The 21,829-nt window shown below is 42.1% G+C and overlaps 1 protein-coding gene across 2 annotated transcripts in view; it reads right to left on the reverse strand.

Moving 5' to 3' along the window:
• SPON1 (spondin 1) overlaps positions 1–21,829 on the reverse strand; it is a 357,717-nt gene that overhangs the window by 283,281 nt on the left and 52,607 nt on the right. For both annotated transcript variants that reach the window (XM_086339887.1, XM_086339886.1), the window contains exon 2: positions 11,932–12,038. Coding sequence is in view for 1 of the 2 variants with exons in the window: in XM_086339886.1 (XP_086196012.1) it covers positions 11,932–12,038 (107 nt within the window). In the remaining variant the exon portion in view is untranslated. The remainder of the gene's footprint in view (positions 1–11,931; positions 12,039–21,829) is intronic.

Below are 21,829 nucleotides of genomic sequence, written 5' to 3' on the forward strand. Positions count from 1 at the left end.
AAAAGTGATATTCTAATATATATCGAGAGCCAAAAATCTCGATATAGAAACTTGGGACTCTATCCCAAGGAAATGGTGGGAAACCTAGAAACACAATGTCCATAAGGGGAGGGATTTTTGTCTGTTTTGTCACAGCTATATTCACACGGCCCAGAAAATGCCTTGAACATAATAGGCTTAGTAAATATTTGTTGCAAATAAGTAAATGAAAAGGTTTTCTTCATAAAAATTATTAATAATATTTTAAAAATTTACCTAAGCATGCTACAATAGGCTATTGTATAAAGAAATTATGATCCATCTGCTCTTTGGATGTAACCATTTTGAAAAGCAAACATGGTTTTACAGGTTTGTAAAACCAGAATTAAGATCTATAAAGTAGTTAGATCTGGAATGGAGAGTCATCATTCTCATTCAAAAAGATGAGAGGATTGCAAGGCCACAGAGTGACTTACTGACATTTTTAAGCTACTTAATACATTCATGATAAAAGTGCTTTGGGGCGATAAACATTACCTATTGTCTGCTAAACAATTCTGTCATGTATTTGCAAATGATTTCCGGAGCTTCAGAAAAATAGATATGGAAACAATGCTAGTTCCCATGCAAGAAAGCATGAGACCAACTAATGCCAGCAAACAAGAGGTAGGGCCAGAAATTCTAGCAGCAGTCATCCATCAATTTGGAAAACATTTATCAGCTGGCCAGTGTGCCAAGCCTTGGTGAGGCCGTGGGAATACAGAGATAGCTGCAGCCTAGCTTCCAGCCTCTTCGCAGACTCTTGCAGGGGAACAGGGATTTAACACATAAGGGCTATAAAGAGTGAAAAGAACTAGAGTTAAAAAAACAAATATTGTATATTAATGTGTATATACATAGAGGCTTCCCTTGTGGCTCAGGCGGTACAGCGTCTGCCTGTAATGCGGGAGACCCAGGTTCGATCTCTGGGTCGGGAAGTTCACCTGGCGAATACTTGCAGGGCAGGAATAGAGGCGCAGACATAGAGAACAGACATGCAGACACAGCGGGGGAAGGAGAGGGCGGGGCGAACTGAGGGAGTAGCGTTGACAAGTATGCATCACTGTGTGTAAAGCAGCTAGCTGGTGGGAACCTGCTGTGCGGCACAGGAAGCTCAGCTCAGTGCTGTGATGACCTAGAGGGGTGGGACTGGGGGGGTGATGGGAGCTTCAGGAGGGAGGGTATGTATGTATACATATGGCTGATTCATGTTGTACGGTAGAAACTAACACAACATTAAAAAAAAATTACACTTTTTTTTTTTTAAAGGGAGATATACCAAGTATCCGAGAGCTCAGAGATGGGGTAGGGGGCACAGAATCTAGATGGGATGAAAGTAAGACATGAGTATCAGGAAACAGAGGCAATGGCATGTGCAGGGCTGAACCCTGGAGGTTGAGGATCTGTGAGACAATAAACCTGGTGTGATCCCTGGAATGACCCAGAAGGGATTTTAGGGAACCAAGTAGTGAACGTATGTCTGTCTCTCATACACTTCTGCCCTGGAGCTACAAGAGATGCTGAATAGAGAAAATGGCATGAACCACAGGTGTTTTGATCCTTGCTCATAGCCATCTACTGGCTCCATGCCTTTTGTCACATTTCTAATTCGCTCAGTGTTACCTTGCCTGTAACATGGGAATGATAATAGTGCCTACCTCAGGGGATGGGTCTGAGACTGACAGGAAATTAATACAGTTACTTATTTTTGTGACAAATAGTTACTGAGCACCTGCTGTGTGGCAGACGCTGAACCCAACACTGGTGATGCAGTTGTGACACAGACAGTCCCTGTTCTTATGAAACTTACAGCCTGGAGGGAGAGAATGGAAGTAAATGAAGCACCAGATCTGTTAGTACCCGGAGGTGACAGTCGTGGTTTCTTCCATCTGCTCATTCCCAGAGGTGTAGAGCATTTGTCAAGGTACAGTTTGAACCCCCTTTTCAGTGAAGCTGTTGTGTGGGAGGAGGTCACTAAGCCAGTAATTGAGTCCAGCCAAACTGCTAGCAGCCACATGGAACAGAATTTTGCTTTTATTTACTGAGTATTACGTGCCCACTGAAATTTTCCATTTTACATTATAGTCAATCATATTACAGTGAAGACAGAATTAAAGAAGGCTGTCTCTCCCCTTATTTGGTAGAGGCTCACAGACAGCTGGTGAGTTATACCTAGGATGAGACATCTGCCACATCTACAGCGGGATAGAGTTTGTGATTCACTAGACACAGAAACACAGAAAGGGCTCTAGGCCGCAGGCTCAGAAGGAAGAGACGCTGATTAAGTCCAGGCACTGTGTTGGGCATTTTACACATAGCTTACCTCATCTGATACTCAAAACAGTCTTTATCAGGCCAATTTCAAAGACAGAGGAACTAAGCAAAAAAAGTGAAAGTGCTAGTCACCCCGTCGTATCTGACGCCTTGTGACCCCATGGACTGTAGTTCACCGGGCACCTCTGTTCATGGACTTCTCCAGCCAAGAATACTAGAGTGGGTTGCCATTCCCTTCTCCAGGGGATCTTCCCAACCCAGGGATCGAATCCATGTTCCCTGCATTGCAGGCAGATTCTTCATCATCTGAGCCACAGGGGAAGCCCTAAGAAGAACTAAGGCTCAGGGAAATTAAGTTGACTTCTTTTCTAAGCTGGTAGAGGTAGAATTTGAGCCCGGGTCTGCAAACTCCCAAACCCATGATCTTTGCAGACACCCACTGTACATTCTAAATAGAAAAGCGAAGCTAGAATTGGAAGAACAATGAGATACGCGGTCCTTTTGGAGGAGGAAGATGAGCCTAAAAATAGCGATGCTTCTTACTGTCATTAATAAACTGTGTGCCCACCTCTGATACTGTGAAATTCTAAATGGCCACCTGTAGAAACAGAAGAGCTGATACATATATGGGTATGTGTGCACACTTAAAATCTGGAAGGAAATATACCCAAATGCTAATAATGGTTATCTCTAGATTATAAAATGACCTATTTTATCATATAAATAAGATAAAATAGTTTATCTTTATTTTATAAATGACTTATTTTATCTTATTTAGCTTCTTTGTGCTCTGAATTCGGAGAAGGCAATGGCATCCCACTCCAGTACTCTTGCCTGGAAAATCCCATGGATGGAGGAGCCTGGAAGGCTGCAGTCCATGGGGTCGCTAAGAGTCGGACACGACTGAGTGATTTCACTTTCACTTTTCACTTTCATGCATTGGAGAAGGAAATGGCAACCCACTCAAGTGTTCTTGCCTGGAGAATCCCAGGGACAGGGGAGCCTAGTGGGCTGCCGTCTATGGGGTCGCACAGAGTCGGACACGACTGAAGTGACTTAGCAGCAGCAGCAGCATGCTCTGTATTTATCATTTCTATAATTTCCATCACAAAACAAGGGTGTGCTCTGTTGAAAGGAATGATGTTCAAGTTCTGATCAGGCATGTGGTCAGGTTCCCAGACTCAGGACTTGCCCATTTAGAAGGAAATTACCTTTTGTCCTTTCTGGTATCAGGAATCAGGGGCCAGGGCTACGGCAGCCTGAGGACCAATATCTGGCCCAGGCACTCACATGCCACACTGCGTCTCATCTTTTTTACAAATGATTTTAAATAGAATTGAAAAAAGAAAAACCAAGTGTTGAAGAAGAGGTCATGACACTGTTTTTTAAATATGTCCTTTTGATGTTTTTTTTTTAGGATCACAGCTCACAGAGGCATCTTACATCCCGTGAGTTCCTGAAGGGAAGGGGCCAGTATACCATGTCATCCATCCTCTGGTTCGTTCATTCATTCATTCGAAAAAACATTTACTGTGCCTTCACTGGGCTCTATACACTTGTCAAAGTAGCTACAGGGAACGACTAGAGCAAGTTTTAAAACAGAGGAAAGAGTGCTCTGTCAACAATTAGGTCTTTACCCAAATGCGCTTCTTCTTAGTATCTCACCCGAGCCACCATTTTAAATGGCATCTATCCATTCCAATAGTTTTCCCCATTACACTTTTTACCTAACACATAAGTATTTATGTTGTATATTGTCTCTAATTCCCTTATACTAAATTATAAGTTCTAAGTATGTACTGAGTTCTACATTTGGTTAGGTGCTTTTCTACTTTAAACTAGTTGAGGGCAGGAATGAAATATTGTTCACTACAACCAAAAATAAGTATTTTAAATGTAACAAATGTCTAGCACTTATTGTTTCTTCATATGAATTTTCTAAAACAAAATTTAGTGTTGGAAAGTAATAAACATGAAACATGGTCTAAACTTAAAAAAAAAAAAAAAAAGAGAGGAAAAAGTAGAGTGGTTTTCACACAAACCCCTGACATTCACCCCTTGTCCACCTGCAAATTTCAACCACCCAAAGAGACAACTCAAAAGTTACTGTCTCAAGAAGACAGAAGACACAGACATGGCCAAGAGGCACATAAAAAGATGCTCAACATCACTGATTATTAGAGAAATGCAAATCAAAACTGCAATGAGGTATCCCCTCCCACCAGTCAGAATGGCCATCATCAAAACATCTACAAATAACAAATACTGGAGAGGATGTGGGGAAAAGAGAACAATTCTACACTATTGGTGGGAAAGTAAATTGGTGCAGTCACTGTGGAGAACAGTAGGGAGGTTCCCTAAAAAACTAAAGATAGAGTTAACATACGATCCTGCAATCCCACTCCTGGGCATATATCTGAAAAGGATGGAAACTCTAATTAAAAAAAAAAAAGCACCTCAATATTCATAGCAGCACTATTTATAATAGCCATGACATGGAAGCAACCTAAGTGTCCATCAACAGATGAATGAAGAAAGAAGGAAGATGTGGTATGCACACACAGACACATGAATATTATTTAGCCATAAAAAAACATGAAATAATGGCATTTGCAGCAACATGGATGGGCCTTGAGATTACCTAGAGATTATCATCCTAAGTTAGGTAACTCGGACAAAGACAAATATCATATGATGTCACTTACATGTGGAATCAACATAAATGATGCAAATGAACTTATTTACAAAACAGAAACAGACTAATAGACATAGAAAAAACTTTCTGGTTACCAAAGGAAAAAAGGGGGAGGGATAAGCTAGGAGTTTGGGATTAATAGATACACACTACTATATATAAAATATAGCTATAGCACAGGGAACTATATTTGATATCTTGTAGTAACCTACAATGGAGAAGAATCTGAAAAAGAATATATATACCTGAATCACGCTGCTGTACACCTGAAACTAACACATAATAAATCAACTGTATTTCAATTAAAAAAAGTTTCCATCTCTATAAATATCCTTTCTCTTCTCCCAAATTAGCACTCACTCCTTGCTTCCTACAAATGATTGCTTTCTTATTTGCACACATGCAGCAATTGTAATAGTATGTGCAATATAGTTCTTTCTGTACAAGTCTCTTTATGTTACAGGGAAGAAATGATAGCATTTCCCTAGAGTAGACAGATGAGATCACCCCTGCTACTGCTAAGTCACTTCAGTCGTGTCCGACTCTGTGCGACACCATAGACAGCAGCCTACTAGGCTCCTCTGTCCCTGGGACTCTCCAGGCAAGAACACTGGAGTGGGTTGCCATTTCCTTCTCCAATGCATGAAAGTGAAAATGAAGTCACTCAGTCCCGAGTCCCCGACTCTTAGCGACACCAAGGACTGCAGCCTACCAGGCTCCTCCGTCCATGGGATTTTCCAGGCAAGAGTACTGGAGTGGGGTGCCATTGCCTTCTCCAGAGATCACCCCTATATCCAAGGAAATAAATATCTAGGCTCTCACTGTTTGTGCTCTAACACTGTACCTAACCTACCAAGGTTGAGAAGTTCTACTGGAGATCCTGACCTCCTAACTAACACTATGTACTAGGCCTTAATTATTCATCTCAATATGCTCAGGGCCTAGTAAGTTGCTGTTTACATAGCTGGTAATCAATGCTTTTATTAGCTCATCTCACCTAATATTTATTGAATGTCCACCATGTGCCAGGCACAGTGCTAGTAAAAGAAATACACTAGTGAACAAAATAGATAAGGTCATCCCTACAATTTGGTGGGACGGAGCAATATTAAACAAATAATCTTACAAATACATAAGCTGTAATAACCACTGTGAAGGAAAAGTAGAGTGCTCTGCATGCTATGGAAATATTTGAATAAACAAATGAAGGAAAGTATTGCACATTTTATATGGTAATATTCATTCACCAGAAAGGTATACTCTACAGGAAAAGAAAAAATATTGTGGGCTCTCTGAGGACAGATTAAGAATCCCGTAAGACAATCTAACTCCCCCGTTCATGCTCCTGTGATAATAGCCTGAGATCCTATCTCATGAATGACTCATTCTGAACTTATGGGCAACTAAAAACCCTAAGATACATATGTTGTTTGTTTAATGTGCTACCATAAATCCGAATCACTCTTCTCATACAGCTACAATAGGTTATTTGGATCTAAGCAGGTAACTTGCTGTGTTTCTCCATTAGCTTTTCATCTTGCTAGATTTAGTCTCTCAGTTTGACCTGCCCAAATACTGTCATGCCCAATCCTGATGTGGGAATATTATGTGTCTCTTCACATCAGTGGCTATGGCTACTCTGATGTAATGTTCAAATTCAGGTTGTTGAAGAGAATGCTGAGTGAAAATTTGGGTGAGGCCGAGAGGCAGAAAGCACCTTTGAAATATACATCAAAAACATAAAAATGTCCATATCCTTTGCACTTCTGGGAATCTCTTCTAGTAAACCAATATCAAATAAGGAAAAAAGTTTTATTCAAGAAAATAATTTTTCTCCATTATTTATAGCAGTGAATAGTGATTTAAAAATTCTAATCTTATAAGGGTCACAATTAAGCTTAGGTGAGTGTAACAAGAGGACATTTTCTTATAAACTAAGAGAGAATTCCTAAAAACAGGCTTGCAATAGCATTTTATTTTCAGAAAAGTGTGTTGAATACTCATTGAGCTTCTTACATGGCTCAGAACTCATCAGGCACTAATAAGTATTTATTGTTAATAAAGAGATGATGAAAACATTTTATAAACAGGTGATTAAGAATAGAACATAATTAGTTATCAGAAAATATTTGATTGTATGGTGTTGATAAAGAATATTAGGCACACATTCCTTTTTAAAACGAGGCTTTCTTCCTTTGAATGGCAGCCTATTCCATTAACTAGTTGATGCATACAGGACTTTAAACTAAAGCAATGGCATTACAAATTAGCAGCTTGAATTTTAGTATAAATATGGCACTTAAAATTCTGTCTAATTGAAGTGCCCACTCTGTGAGGGGCTCAGGATGAGGTGCTGGGGTACAGTAGCAAACAAGACTGGCAAAAATCCCTGCCTAGTGGGGCTTACAGCTTAGTGGAAGGGGGCAGGTGATACTCAAGTCAACAAGTAAAATAGATGGTACATCAGGTGGCCAGAAAGGCAGTGGAGTGGAGAGGGATAGGGGATTCAGCCAGGGATAGAAGGGGGAGTGAAGTTCCAAAGAGAGTGATGGGGCGCCCCCCTCTCCCTCCCGGGAAAGGGACGTCTGAGCAGAGAGCCCTGAAGGAGGAGGGAGAAAGTGCTGGGCAGTTGGCTGGGCCACGAACATTCCAGGAAGCAACTTGCTTTGAGCAATACGATTTTAAAGGATTGGGGTTTGACTTCTGTACAGGCAGTCCAGCCGCCGCATTCCTTGTCACTTTCAATTAACCGTGAGTACACCCAGCTAGCTCATCACAAAGGTTCCCATGTCTCTCCCGTCTGGCGGCCAGGGACAGATACCCTCAGCGGTGCCGAAACTGCCACGCTGGACCAGCCGCCGCTGGAAGCAGAGGAGCAGCCCCGCCCCCTTCTCCTCGGCCTCCAGGGTGGCGGTGGGGGCGCTGTAACCCTTAGCCTTCCTCTCCCGACAGCCCCATTCTCTCCCTACTAAGTCTAAAGGGGCATTAATGTTTGCTTTAAAGTTTCTTTTGTACCTAGTGAATCTGTGCGCTGAGTAAGGGCTCTCATTGAGAAGCAAAATCATCACCTCTTAGAGTCACTTTTAGAACTAAGAATGTCATTTCCACCAGAAGTAAAGGATATTAGGATTTCATCATTGATATTAAGTCCTTAAAGCTGGCATATTTGGAGTGAGGGTGTTAACAAAGAAGTACTTCTAAATATTTGTTAATTGCTATGTGTATATATATAATTATATCAGCATTTGTAGTTTCTGATCATCTACTCATGTCTCCACTGATGACTTGCTGACTTCCTGTCATGCCTGTTGATATAAAGCGCAGTGACAAGGAGGATGCTATAAGTTCCATTAGGGTAGGATGATGTCTGTTTTTCTCACTGCTGTATCTCCAGTGCCTACCTTAGTGCCTGGCACAAAGGAGACACTCAATAAATGCTGATCAATAAATGAATGACTTTAAAGATGACAGCTTTGATACAGAGAGAAAATACTTTCATGCTAGAGTGGAAGGGGGCAAGTACAGAGACCACGATGTCTGAAGCAGGAGAGGCAAGATGACATGAGCTATGATTTCTCCCTAACCTCCAAGATACTGGGCACCCAAGTGAACGTGCAAGGCAGGGCAGGGGTGGGGAGATGAATGGGAGAAAACCTCTAAAACAGGATCCCTTCCCCACCCCCTTAAGATGTTAGATTCCTTTGGTCAATTTACTTAGTCCCTTGGAGACTTGGTTTCATCATCTAGAAAATGGGTACAACAATCCTGACTTTACAGGGTTGCTATGAGAGCTAAGTAGGATAAGGAATATAAAGCTCTTGACATAGAGCCTACTGCCATTAAAAAGTTATTATGACTCTCATTTACCAAGGTTTGAATCCCAGCTTTATTGCTTAGAGCTGAATGGTCTTAATAAAGTTACTGGAATCCCTCTGTTGCCACAATTTTCTCATCTGTGAAAAACAGGATAATAATGCTTATCTTGTGGTGTTACTCTGAGGATTAAATCAGTTAAAACATGTAAACCACTTAGAACAGTATCTGGCATGCAAGCATTATTATTGTATGTGAGGCGTTTTTCCTATATGTTTCCAACTTTGATGTTGTTAAGGCTCAAACAACAGATTTGTTGATGTGATGATGGAGTTCTTGCTGGACAGGTTGTATCCTCGTCTCATTTCAACATTAGTTCTCAAACTCGAGTTTGCACCAGATTCATCCTGAAGGCTTGCTGAAACACAAGCTGTGGGGGCCCCACCCTCAGAGCTTCTAATTCAGAAAGTCTGAGTGGGGCTTGAGATTTTTTTTATTTCTAACAAGTTCCCAGATGATGCTGATGCTGGTGGTCCAAAGACCACACTTGGAGAACCACTGTGATATAAAGAAAGGATATCAGAAGCTCTAAGAGAAGAAGGAAAGATGAATACATAGAGAGTTCTGAAACAATCCCCAATTGGAATGAGTTATGGGCACTAGTAGAAAGAACAATTTGTTCATTTATTCATTCAACAGATATTTTCTTACTGCCCAATGTGAGCAGGGCCCTGTATTCACCAACTGGTTTCCAGGACCAAGATTAAGCCAAGCAGAAACAACAGTGAGTTGGAGAAGACTGTCAATTTGCTGAATTAAAATAACATCAAGGAAAGAAACCATGTCCCCACTGGCCTAACTCCGGCATTATTTAGTGTGTGCATGTGTATCAGAATGTACACAAAATTTACCATTTTGACCATTTTTAAATATACAGTTCATGGGATTAAGTACATTCAATATGTTATACTAGCATCATCTCCAGAACGTTTTTCATCTTCCCTAATTGAAACTCCACACATTTTCATCAATAATTCCCTATTTCCCTTTCTCTCACATCTCCTGGCAACCACCATTCTACTTTCTGTTTCTATAAACTTGATGATGAAGCTCATATAAGTGACATCAGACAGTATCTGTCATTTTGTGCCTACTTATTTCATTTAGCATAATGTCAAGGGTCATCCGTATTATAGCATATGTCAGAATGTCCTTTTTTAAAGGTGAATAATATTTCACTGTATGTATACACCACATTTTGTTTATCCATTCATCCACCAATGGATATTTAGATTGTTTCTGCCTTTTGGCTGTCATTAATATTGCTGCTATGAACATGAGTGTGCACATAGCTGTTCAAGTCCCTGCTTTCAACTCTTTTGGGGAATATATTTCTAAGCTTCATTTTAAAGCAGATAAATTTTGTTTTAGTAAATATTAAGATCACATTTCCCATCTCCCACCTCCCCCCCTCCTTTTCCCTTCTTAGAACTTGATCCCTCCTGACACTCAGGTGCCTAGATCTCTCAGCTGCCCCAATCTGATAAATCATTCACACCTCCAAGAACAAGGAAGATACATCTTAGTGCTCTTGTGGGCTGAATGCACGCATGAATCTTCCTTTCTCTATAATGACAACCTTGCTGATGCATTGTCCAAACACACCTATGCCAGGAGCATGGCCAGGACTATAAGGAAGACATTTAGTCACTGGAATCAGACATGTGATAGAGAAGCCTGACCTTACTACTTACTAACCATTTAGGCAAGGGATTTAATTTCTCAAATTTCAATTTCCTGATCTGTGAAATAGGTGTAATAGTTTGGATCTACTTGGTTGCTGATAGAATCAAACTAAGATAAGGTAAAGTAAGATAAACTGAGATAAGGTAAAGCACTTAACCAAGTGCCTGGCATATGGTAAGTACCCAACAAATACAGACTGTATCTGAGTAATTCCTTCAGATACATTCCAAAACAGTTCCTGCCATCTATATCTACAGAAGGACATTACAATGAGCATGGAATTAATGGTCCCACTCAGCCACAAGCCCAGATTCCTAAACACAGGACATTGTCTTTTTCTTTAAGTCACAGGATTCAAAATTACAACCTGCCCATAAGGGGTTAAAGATATCTTTGGACAAGGAAGATATTTTGGGTGCTCCATGGAACCCACAAATTGTACCAGAATCCCCAGCAGCCAGCTATGGGTGTAAGTATTCTTCCTCCGTTGTTGCTTTTTTTTCCCCTCTGAGTTTGCAAATGCCAGATAAAAATGGATTCCAGAACAATGGAAATTTGAGATGAGAAACGGTTACAGCAGATTTGGCCAGGCCTCCTCCTAGGATGGCCCCAGTCCTTCTGGGACGTGTTCTGACAACTCGTTGGCCTCTTTCTAAGCCTCTGAAAAGGGGGTGATGTTCCCGCCACTTCCCTTGGAAGAATGTTGCACAGTGAAATATGACTCACTGTCAGGGCCCTTGCCTTTGAGATTCCCTTTCTTCTCCTGACCCACTTTCGTCTTGCTGCGCCCTTTTGTACAAAGTCAAATGAGGCCTCCTCTGGAGGAGGCTGCTCTGTGAGGACTGACATTTAAAGACCATTACCACCTCTTCAACTCGGCCCTGTTCATTTAGCCAAGCAAAGCATGTTTAATTCTTTTAATCTTCCCTCATAAATCAATCTCTTCGTTCCCTTAATAGTCCTTCTCCTGTGCTTTGAACTCCCTCCAGTCTGGTCATCCTAAGCTCTTGTTCCGTTTACACTTGAGAATTGCCAGTCAAGAAGCGGCTGCACAGGAAAAACAGCCGGATCCTCGCCAGGGTTCTGGAAGTTCTCAGCACACTGGACTGTCTGCTGCCCAATGCACCATGAGCCCCAGAAGAGCCCTGCCTGGAGGCCAAGCCCCACGGCCTTAAGGGAGACTTGAGGCGTCTGCTGCGCACCCTGTTATGGGTCTTTCCATGGCCCTGGCCCACCCGGCCAATGGTCAAGGGAATTGCACAAAAAGCCTGTTCAGATACCCGTCCCGCTCCTTTCCATCAGCCTCCGCAGCACACTCACCTTGCAGCTGGCCTCAACCTACTACAACGATGGAGGACCCTGGGTAAGCCCAGAAGCGTTCTTACCTGGAAGGTCCCAGCATGGTCTTCCTCTTTATCACCCTCTCTGTTTTCTTTGAGGGCGATTAAGGTGAATCCTCTGAAATAGGAGGGAGGGGCAGCCGAAAGCGTCACTGCAAGATAAGAAGAAAGCAGATGATAAGCACAAGAGTCAGCTGCCTTCCATTTGTCAAATGGATAAATGTGAGCCCTCATCAGCATCCCAGACCTGTGGGCTGCAAGGGCAGGTGATGGCGGGAAAGGCTCATTTTGTAGAGTGATGAACTTTCACCCTCGCCACCCAGCCCCCTCTCACATTTCAGAACCTGCTGAAACACCTGAACTGTGATCTTCCTTGGGAATTGTTGAATCAACCAAGCCTGAGATGAACGCTCTTAGTAACCACAATTTGATAAAAATAGGACATGGTCAGCAACTCGTCTTGACAGTTCTCTAATGTTATATACTTCTATAGATTGGCCCAAGACAGACTCAGCTGCTTGCAGCATAAACTCCTTATCAGTTCAGTTTAGTCACTCAGTCCTGTCTGACTCTTTGCGACCCCATGAACTGCAGCACACCAGGCCTCCCTGTCCATCACCAACTCCCGGAGTATACTCAAAATCATGTCCATCGAGTCAGTGATGCCATCCAACTATCTCATATTCTGTCGTCCCCTTCTCCTCCCACCTTCAATCTTTCCCAGCATCAGGGTCTTTTCCAATGAGTCAGTTCTTCGCATCAGGTGGCCAAAATATTGGAGTTTCAGCTTCAGCATCAGTCCTTCCAATGAATATTCATCTCCTTTAGGATGGACTGGTTGGATCTCCTTGTAGTCCAAGTTTCTCTCAAGAGTCTTCTCCAACACCACAGTTCAAAAGCAAAAGTTCATATCACAGTTCAAAATTCTTTGGCGCTCAGCTGTCTTTATAGTCCAACTCTTACATCCATACATGACTATTGGAAAAAACATAGCTTTGACTATGTGGACCTTTGTCAGCAAAGTAATGTCTCTGTTTTTTAATATGCTGTCTAGGTTGGTCATAGCTTTTCTTCCAAGGAGCAGGCGTCTTTTAATTTCATGGCTTTAGTCACCATTTGCAGTGATTTTGAAGCCCAAAGAAATGAAGTCTCACTGTTACCCCATCTATTTGCCATGAAGTGATAGGACCAGATGCCATGATCTTAGCTTTCTGAATGTTGAGCTTTAAGCCAACTTTTTCACTCTCCTCTTTCACTTTCATCAAGAGGCTCTTTAGCTCATTTTTGCTTTCTGCCATAAGGGTAATATCATCTGCATATCTGAGGTTATTGGTATTTCTCCTGGCAATCTTGATTCCAGCATGTGCTTCACCCAGCCCAGCATTTCTCATGATGTACTCTGCTTCTGCTGCTGCTGCTGCATCGCGTCAGTTGTGTCTGACTCTGTGTGACCCCATAGACGGCAGCCCACCAGGCTCCCCCGTCCCTGGGATTCTCCAGGCAAGAACACTGGAGTGGGTTGCCATTTCCTTCTCCAGTGCATGAAAGTGAAAAGTGAAAGTGAAGTCGCTCAGTTGAGTCTGACTCTTCGCGACCCCATGGACTGCAGCCTTCCAGGCTCCTCCATCCATGGGATTTTCCAGGCAAGAGTACTGAAGTGGGGTGCCATTGCCTTCTCCGGATGTACTCTGCATATAAGTTAAATAAGCAGGGTGACAATATACAGTCTTGACGTACTCCTTTCCAATCTGTTGTTCCATGTCCAGTTCTAACTGTTGCTTCCTGATCTGCATACAGATTTCTCAAAAGGCAGGTCAGGTGGTCTGGTATTCCCATCTCTTTAAGAATTTCCCACAGTTTGTAGCAATCCACACAGTCAAAGGCTTTGGCATAGTCAATAAAGCAGAAGTAGATGTTTTTCTGGAACTCTCTTGCTTTTTCAATGATCCAACAGATGTTGGCAATTTGATCTCTGTTTCCTCTGCCCTTTCTAAATCCAGTTTGAACATCTGGAAGTCACAGTTCATGTATTGTTGAAGCCTGGCTTGGAGAATTTAGAGCATTACTTTACTAGTGTGTGAGATGAGTGCAGTTGTGTGGTAGTTTGAACATTCTTTGGCATTGCCTTTCTTTGGGATTGGAATGAAAACTGAGGATGTGGCAAAACACATCTATTTCTTGTGGGCACTCAGCGGGAACATATTCCCAGCCTCCCTTGCAGTTTGTTCTGCTTGTGTCCCAGTCCTGCTGGTGGAAAACATGGACAGACAGGATGAATGCCACTTCCTGCCTGGCCCCTCCAAATTTTCTACATGATTCTCCATCCTTCTTTTCCCATCTCTGCCTGCTGCATGCAGGGGAATCCAGCAGAGGACCCTGATACCCCAGGAGAAGGATTGGAGCCACAAGATGGAAGGAACCTAGGTTTCTGAATAACCACAAAGATTGGCTATTAATGTCTATAAAAGGTCAGATAGAAAGTAAGGAAGAAAGGTTGAGGGGAAAAAAAGACATAATGAAGTAGAGAAGAGCAAAAAATGTGGGGTGCTAAGCAATGGCACCCAGAAACTGATGACTTTGATGTCAAGAGAAAGAACTGAGATCTCTGAGGGATAGACAGATAGCCCCAGAGCAGTCTGAGGTTATCTAGGTTAGGGTGGTGGGCCTTCAAAGCCAACCTACACACTTCTGAAGGAAGGGGAACAGAGAGTAAGAGGCAGACAATAAAGGGGCTGTGCCCATATCACCTCAAATTCCTTTGTGCCCTCGTACGTGGCCCTGGCACTGATGAGCCTTTGCTTCCAGAGGCTGGCTCATTCCTGAAGGACCAGCCTCAGGGCACTGGAGTTTCTCTGCCAAACATGAAAGACCCAGCTCCCTTGCATCAGGTGACGATTCTGAGGACGTGACATCTCTAAATAGCCCTGCAGGATCAGAGCTCACCCGGAGTCACGGCCAGGTGAGGTTTCTTCCTCCCCTGTCCCAGGTCCCTAACCCTTTATTGGCTTCCCCTGGGAGTACTTCCTTTAAGAGTCACTTGCACCCCAGTCATCCTCTGAGGATTTGTTCTGGGTTAAATTGTGTCCTTCTAAAATGTATATTATAAGCCTAACCTCAGGTTTCTGGAAATGTGACCATTTTTGGAAATAGGGTCTTTGCAGATGTAATTAGTCAAGATGAGATCATAATACTGGATTAAGGTGACCCTAAGTCCAAGTGCGTTGGTTCAAGTGCCTATGGCCAATGTCCTTAGACAAAGAAATGCAGAGACACACAGGGAAGAATGACAAGTGATGACAGAAGCAGAGATGGGAGTGAGGCGCCTGCAAGCCAGTGAACGGCAAGGACTGCCGCCAGAGGCTAGGAGAGGCATGAAGAAACTCCTTGGAGCCTCCAAAAGGAAACAGCTCTGACAGCACCTTGAGTTCAGACTTTTTGCCTTGAGAACTGTGAGCAAATATATTTCTGTTGTTTTAAGCCACCGGTTTATGGTACTATACATGGGAACCCTAGGAAATGAATAATACCTGCTTCTGAGGAACCCAACCTAAGCTAGACACGCAGTCTCTGCTGCACAGTCAGTGACTTCAGGCTGCAGCTCAAACTCCATAGACTGATGGGCCCACAGACTCTGTCTCTCCGGGAAGCTCCACCAACCATATTTCCATTCCCTGCTACACCACATTTCAGTCCTGGGACTCTCTCACTGGCAGTTTCCTGAAAAGCCATCATTTCATCCTACAGTATTATTTTTTTCCACTTGGCTATTCATACACCTGGAATGTTCCACCTCCTCCATTCCTGGCAAACTTCTTTAGAAATCAGCTAAATTTTCATCTTTTTTGTAATGTTTCCTTTGACTGCCCCATCAAGACCTGGGTGCTCTTTTCCCTTGGATCTTGTTAAAATTCCAATTGGGAAAGGAGTAAGCTAAGAAAGCTAAGATCATGGCATCTGGTCCCATCACTTCATGGCAAATAGATGGGGATACAGTGGAAACAGTGACAGACTTCATTTCTTTGGGCTCCAAAATCACTGCAGATGGTGACTGAAGCCATGAAATTAAAAAATGCTTGTTCCTTGGAAGAAAAGCTATGACCAACCTAGACAGCATATTAAAAAGCAGAGACATTACTTTACTGACAAGGGTCCAAATAGTCAAAACTATGGTTTTTCCAGTTGTCATATATGGATGTGAGAGTTGGACCATAAAGAAAGCTGAGCGCTAAAGAATTGATGCTTTTGAACTGTGGTGTTGGAGAAGACTCTTGAGAGTCCCTTGGACTGCAAGGAGATCCAACCAGTCAATCCTAAAGGAAATATTCATTGGAAGGACTGATGCTGAAGCTTCAATACTTTGGCCACCTGATGCGAAGAACTGACTCATTGGAAAAGACCCTGATGCTGAGAAAGACTGAAGGCAGGAGGATAAGGGGATAACAGAGGATGAGATGATTGGATGGCATCACTGACTCAATGGACATGAGTTTGAGCAGGCTCCGGGAGTTGGTGATGGACAGGGAAGCCTGGTGTGCTGCAGTTCATGGGTTCGCAAAGAGTCAGACATACTGAGCTACTGAACTGGCTGATACAATGGGCCTAATAACAGTATTTACCTCACCATATCAATGTGAAGCATAAATAATGCATGAAAATCCTTAAAACCATTGTTGGCAGATAACAGATACAATAAATATTAGCTCTTATTATTTATCAGCGATGAAATGATCACATTAAATATTTTGTGTGCAAGTATTTGTTTACCTATTTGTAAGTCCTTCAAAGGTAAGAATCACATCTTAGCCCAGCACAGTGGATAGCAGAGTTGGTATGTAATTATATTTACTGAATCATATTCATGGACTGGTAGATTCAGTGTTGTAAAGATGTCAATTCTTCTCAAACTGATTTATAAATTTAGGGCAACTTACATTAAAATTACAGCATGATTTTGTGATATTGACAAGCCGATTCTAAAATTTATATGTGCAGAGGGCCAAGAATATATAAGGCAACCTGGAGAAAGAAAGGCGAAGTTGGATGACTTATACTACCAGCTATTGAGACAATGCAGCTATAGAAATTAAGCCTGTGTACTATAGCAAGGAAAGAAAAATAGGCCGATTGAATAGTTTGAGGTCCAGATAAAGTTACACAAATACATATAAACTTGATTTATGATTAAGGGTGTACTGCAGAGCAGTGGGGGAAAGAAGATATATTCAGTGACAATTAGGAAACAGTCAGACATGAGGGAGCAACTAACACAACTTTTAAAAGGTACATAAACAGGTGGATCTTGGTCTTTACCTAACATCATACTCAAAATTTCACATGGATTGTAGAGCTAAATGTGAAAAGTGAAACAAAAAGGTTTTAGAAAGTAGCATAAGATGAAACATGAATGATCTTGGCCTGGGAAAGTTTTTTTTTTTTTTTTAATAGAACATTTAAAAACACTGATGATAAACAAGATGTGTAAATGGAATGATAACAATGTCTGTTGATAAACAAAATTTTGATAAGAAAATGTAAGTTATGGTGTGAAAGGAGGTATTGGCAATACATTTAACCAGAAACTTTTATCTAAAATATATAAAGAACTCTCAGAGATCAATAAGAAAAAGATAGACAGCCCAAAGTAAGAAAATAAGCAATTCACATGAACTAATACTTCACAAAAAGTGTTAGTCACTCAGTCATGTCCAGCTGTTTGCGACTGCGTAGACTGTAGCCCACCAGACTCTTCTGTTCATGGAATTCTCCAGACAAGAATACTGGAATGGGTTGCCATTTCCTTCTCCAGAAAATTCACAAAAGAAGGTGCCCAAATGTCCAATAAACATATGAAAAGGCACTCAACCTCATTTGTCAATGGGGAAATACAAATTAAATCCACAGTAAAATACCACTGCATGTCCACCAGACTGAATAACCTTCAAAGGATTAACATTATCGAATGTTCTTAACTGGAACTCTCACACTCAGTTGATGAACTGAAAATGAGCCATCTTCCCTGGAAAACTGTTCCGCAGTATTTACTGAAGCTGAGCTTATACATTCCCTATGACCCAGGACTGCCTCTCCTAAATCAACAGAAATGCAGGCATGTGTGCACCAAATGACACCTACCAGATATTCACAGCAGCATCATTTGTAGTAGAACCTTTCAGTTAAAAATAAACAAATTACTACTACCTACAACAACAGGGATTATCTCACAATCTTAAGTGAAAGTAGACAGACACAAAAGAATACATAAAGTATAATGACATTTATATGAAGTCCCAAACCAGGAAAAGTAATAATCTATGATCCTAGAGGTCAGGCCAGTGCGTTCAAGTGTGGGAAGGGGAGGCAGGGCTGATCTAGGGTGAGGACACAGGAGTGCTTCTGAAGTGCAGGTCCTTCTAGTTCTTGATCTGGGTGCCAGTTGCTTAAGTATATTCAACAAGTGATGATTCACCAAGATGCAAGATTTTGAACTTTTCTGTATTAAAATTTTGTTTTGACAAGAATATTATTAAACAATGTTTCTGAATGATAAGTATGGATCTTTTTGTATATTTGTGCAGAGCACTTAAAGGGCTACCCATAAACAGCTTCCCAGAATGATGCATTCCTGTAGGTTCTAGAAAACTAAGGTTTTACTTTACCTTATTGAATACAGTCCAGAAGATGGAGGCTCTGGAGGCTGCAGTTGGTGTTTCAAGCCATAATTATCAGTGGTTATGACTGTGTTACACTCTGTAATTTGAAGGAAGAGAGGAGATCCCCGTCCCTCTAGTGAGCCCCATTATACGACTCCTCAAAGGAACAAATGCGCAGCGTGTTCTGAGTCCCAGTATTGACTGAAGACAACTGCTTGGCAATAAATAATAGCATCTTCTAATGACTCCTCCCAAGTGCTTCCCGAGAGAGGTCATTAAGAGACCCAGGATATTAAAGAAAAAAGCTTATGAAGGATTAAAATAAAAAAAATTTTAAAGTCCATTTGGAGCCACTCTGTGAGCATATACAGGGAACTGGTTAAAAGCAAAGATTTCAGATTACAGTCCCAGAGCTACCACTTAATAAGTATATGATCTTATTTAACCTCCCTGATACTCATTTTTAAAAAATGGGGTTAATGATATTATCTTTCTTTAGGAATGTAAAGATGACTAAATAAACATTTACCACAGAGCCTGGCATATATATAAAGGATTCAAAATTGTAAAGGATGATGATGGTGGTCTTGGTGATGTTGGGAATGAAGATGATGACCGAAATGATGATGATGATCATAAAGATCATGACACTCAGCAAGCTGATTAACCAAAAAGCTGGTCCTCAGGGTCAATCTCCAGAGGCTGAGTCTCCAGAGAAAAACTAGTAGGTGACAATGGACAACCACTGAGAGGACTGAGGTGGAGATCATTGTCTTTGGGGCTGATAGTCACAGGCCAGGTTCTGCGCAGGTTTGGATAAGTCTTTATAATTGAGTCTTTTTGCAGCTCCTCACACCCTAGAGAGTGAGCCTTATTATGGCCACTCAGCCCCTCCTAACCCCACACAATATAGCCTTTCAACACACTTTTTTCCCCCCTTGAATACTTCTCACCCAATCTCAATTAAATATTTGTGAGTTATTTGTTAAATGCTGGTCTCTTCTAGTAACTTGTACACTTTCTGAGAACACAGACCCATTTTGTCTTGAACTACGTCTCTAGAGACACACCGAGAAAAGACCTAGCCTCTGCCTTCTAGGAGCACACAGTCTAAAAGCTGGGAGAAAAGGCTGCATTGGCAGGTATTTTTATATGATGGGTGTTATCGATGTATGAGTGACGTGCTCTGGGATCCCAGAGGAGGGAACATCTGAGTCTACGGGGGGAGTTAAAGGTGAGTCATGGGGTCGCACAGAATCAGACATGACTGAAGTGACTTAGCAGAAGCAGCACCATGGAGGAAGGGCATTTGACCTGCAAATTAAATGATATATAGGAGTTTGTCCAGTGGACAAGAGGAACAACAGCATCTCAGAGAGAGGGAGAGGCATGGTGGGCCAGCTTTGGCTTTGGAAACTAGAAGTAATTCTGTATTTTATTTGTTGCGAGCTGGGAGGGAAGATATTATAAGAGGCTAGGAGAGTAAGAGGAGAAGCATCTTTGAAACATCTTTAAAGTGTTGCTAACAAGTGTGGATACCACTGTGGAGGTGACAAGAACACAATGGAGGGTTTGAGTTGGGGAATGTCATATTAATTTATGTTTTAGGAAAACCAGGCTGGAAGACGGATTACAACCTTTCCCTAAAAACCAGCTCAGTGGCAAGGGCCTCTCTGGCCTGCCTTGTTTATATGAGGACTTATTTATATGTGATGCTGCACACTGGGGCCTGGCCTCAGATCTCCACCTAAGGTGGAGTTCTCCCTTCCTAAGTATATGAAAACTCCAGTCCCACCTAACTCCCAAAGAACCTTCTGGCTTTCAAATGTTGTCTTGTCAACCCTCTAATATCAACTTCAGTGCATCTGCTATACCCGTTGTCATTACTGGATCTTGTCTAGGCCACTCTCCCCACCTTACCTCTGGGCTTCTGACCCTTCCAGTCCCAACGTCAATGAGAAGATCTTGAACCAGATTCCAGTTCCATTGCAAGGCCAGCCACTGCCATCCACCTGCTCTGTGTTACTGAGATGCCCAGTCTTCACGCCCCACATATCAGCAACAATGAACTTGAGCTGCCGCCTTAACTTGTAACGTGGGGTTGGCTGTAAGGACTGCTGGAGTATTGCATTAGCTATAGTGGTCCCGTCCTGATTCTGCACAACTTGTGGAGCTCTGGACAGCTGTGACTCACATGCCTCACTTAGAAACTGGCAGTTCAGCCCACCTAGCCAGGAGTAGGCAGGAGAAGATGCTGCTGACAGGTTGGCAAATACGATGGCAGGATTACAAATCCTGGGTGAGCAAGGGTGAGCAAGTCATGGGGTGGGGTTGGCTTATTCTGTTCTCTTGGGTGATCTTCCTCAATGAATGCTCCCAACATTCCCAGGGAGAGATGAACTCCCTCCCATTCAAAACTAAAGATCATGCATATTTAAGGTTTTAAGGGCTGTAGATATGGATGTATAATGGATGTAGCTAACAGATCGGGGTTCAAATTCCTGTTTTCTATATGTTGCTGTGCTGTGCTTAGTCACTTGTTGTGTCTGACTCTTTGGGACCCCATGGACTGTAGCTCACCAGGCTCCTCTGCCCATGGGAATTCTCCAGGCAAGAACACTGTAGTGGGTTGCCATGCCCTCTGCTTTCTACGTGTTACCTTGGGCTGATTATTTAACTTCTCATTATCTCAGCTGACAATCTCCTGTAAAATGGCACTAATAGTATTTATATTGTTATTATGACAACTAATTAATGAATGTTTATAATGTGAAGTATTTATAAATTTTGCTAATAAAATATATTTAAAGATAAATGAGTTTCCTCCCCTCTCTAAAAGAGCGATCATCACTATCAGTTCATGCATTTGTCATAAAGACTAAAGGAGATAAGGTATACAAAGTACATTGCAACAACTCAACAGAAGTTCATTCTTTCCCCCATATGCTCCCTCACTGTGGAATAGCTGGGGGCCAGGTGAATGGGTCCTGAGCTTACCAATATGTAGATGGGAAGAGGAATGGATGGGAAGGATGCGCCTGAGGAATCAGAGATATATTAGCCAAGAGAATGCAGCTGGGGATTCAGACTAGGGAAGGAAATTCTAACACATGCTGTCAAAGACACCTGCATCTCCCTTTCCTCTGACCATGTAATCTTTGGGGCTGCAATCACTGTCCCCCTTCTCCCTCCTGAACTATCAAGTCACAGAAGTGACATAGAAGCAATTTACCTCCATATTGTAATGTTTCCCATTCCCCTGGGTATGTGACCTATCAGAACCCTTCCCTGGA

The sequence above is a fragment of the Bos grunniens genome, chromosome 15 (genome assembly GCF_055505025.1).
Source record: "Bos grunniens cultivar Pamir isolate PY7600 chromosome 15, Bosgru_T2T1.0, whole genome shotgun sequence".
NCBI classification, from domain to species: Eukaryota; Metazoa; Chordata; class Mammalia; order Artiodactyla; family Bovidae; genus Bos; species Bos grunniens.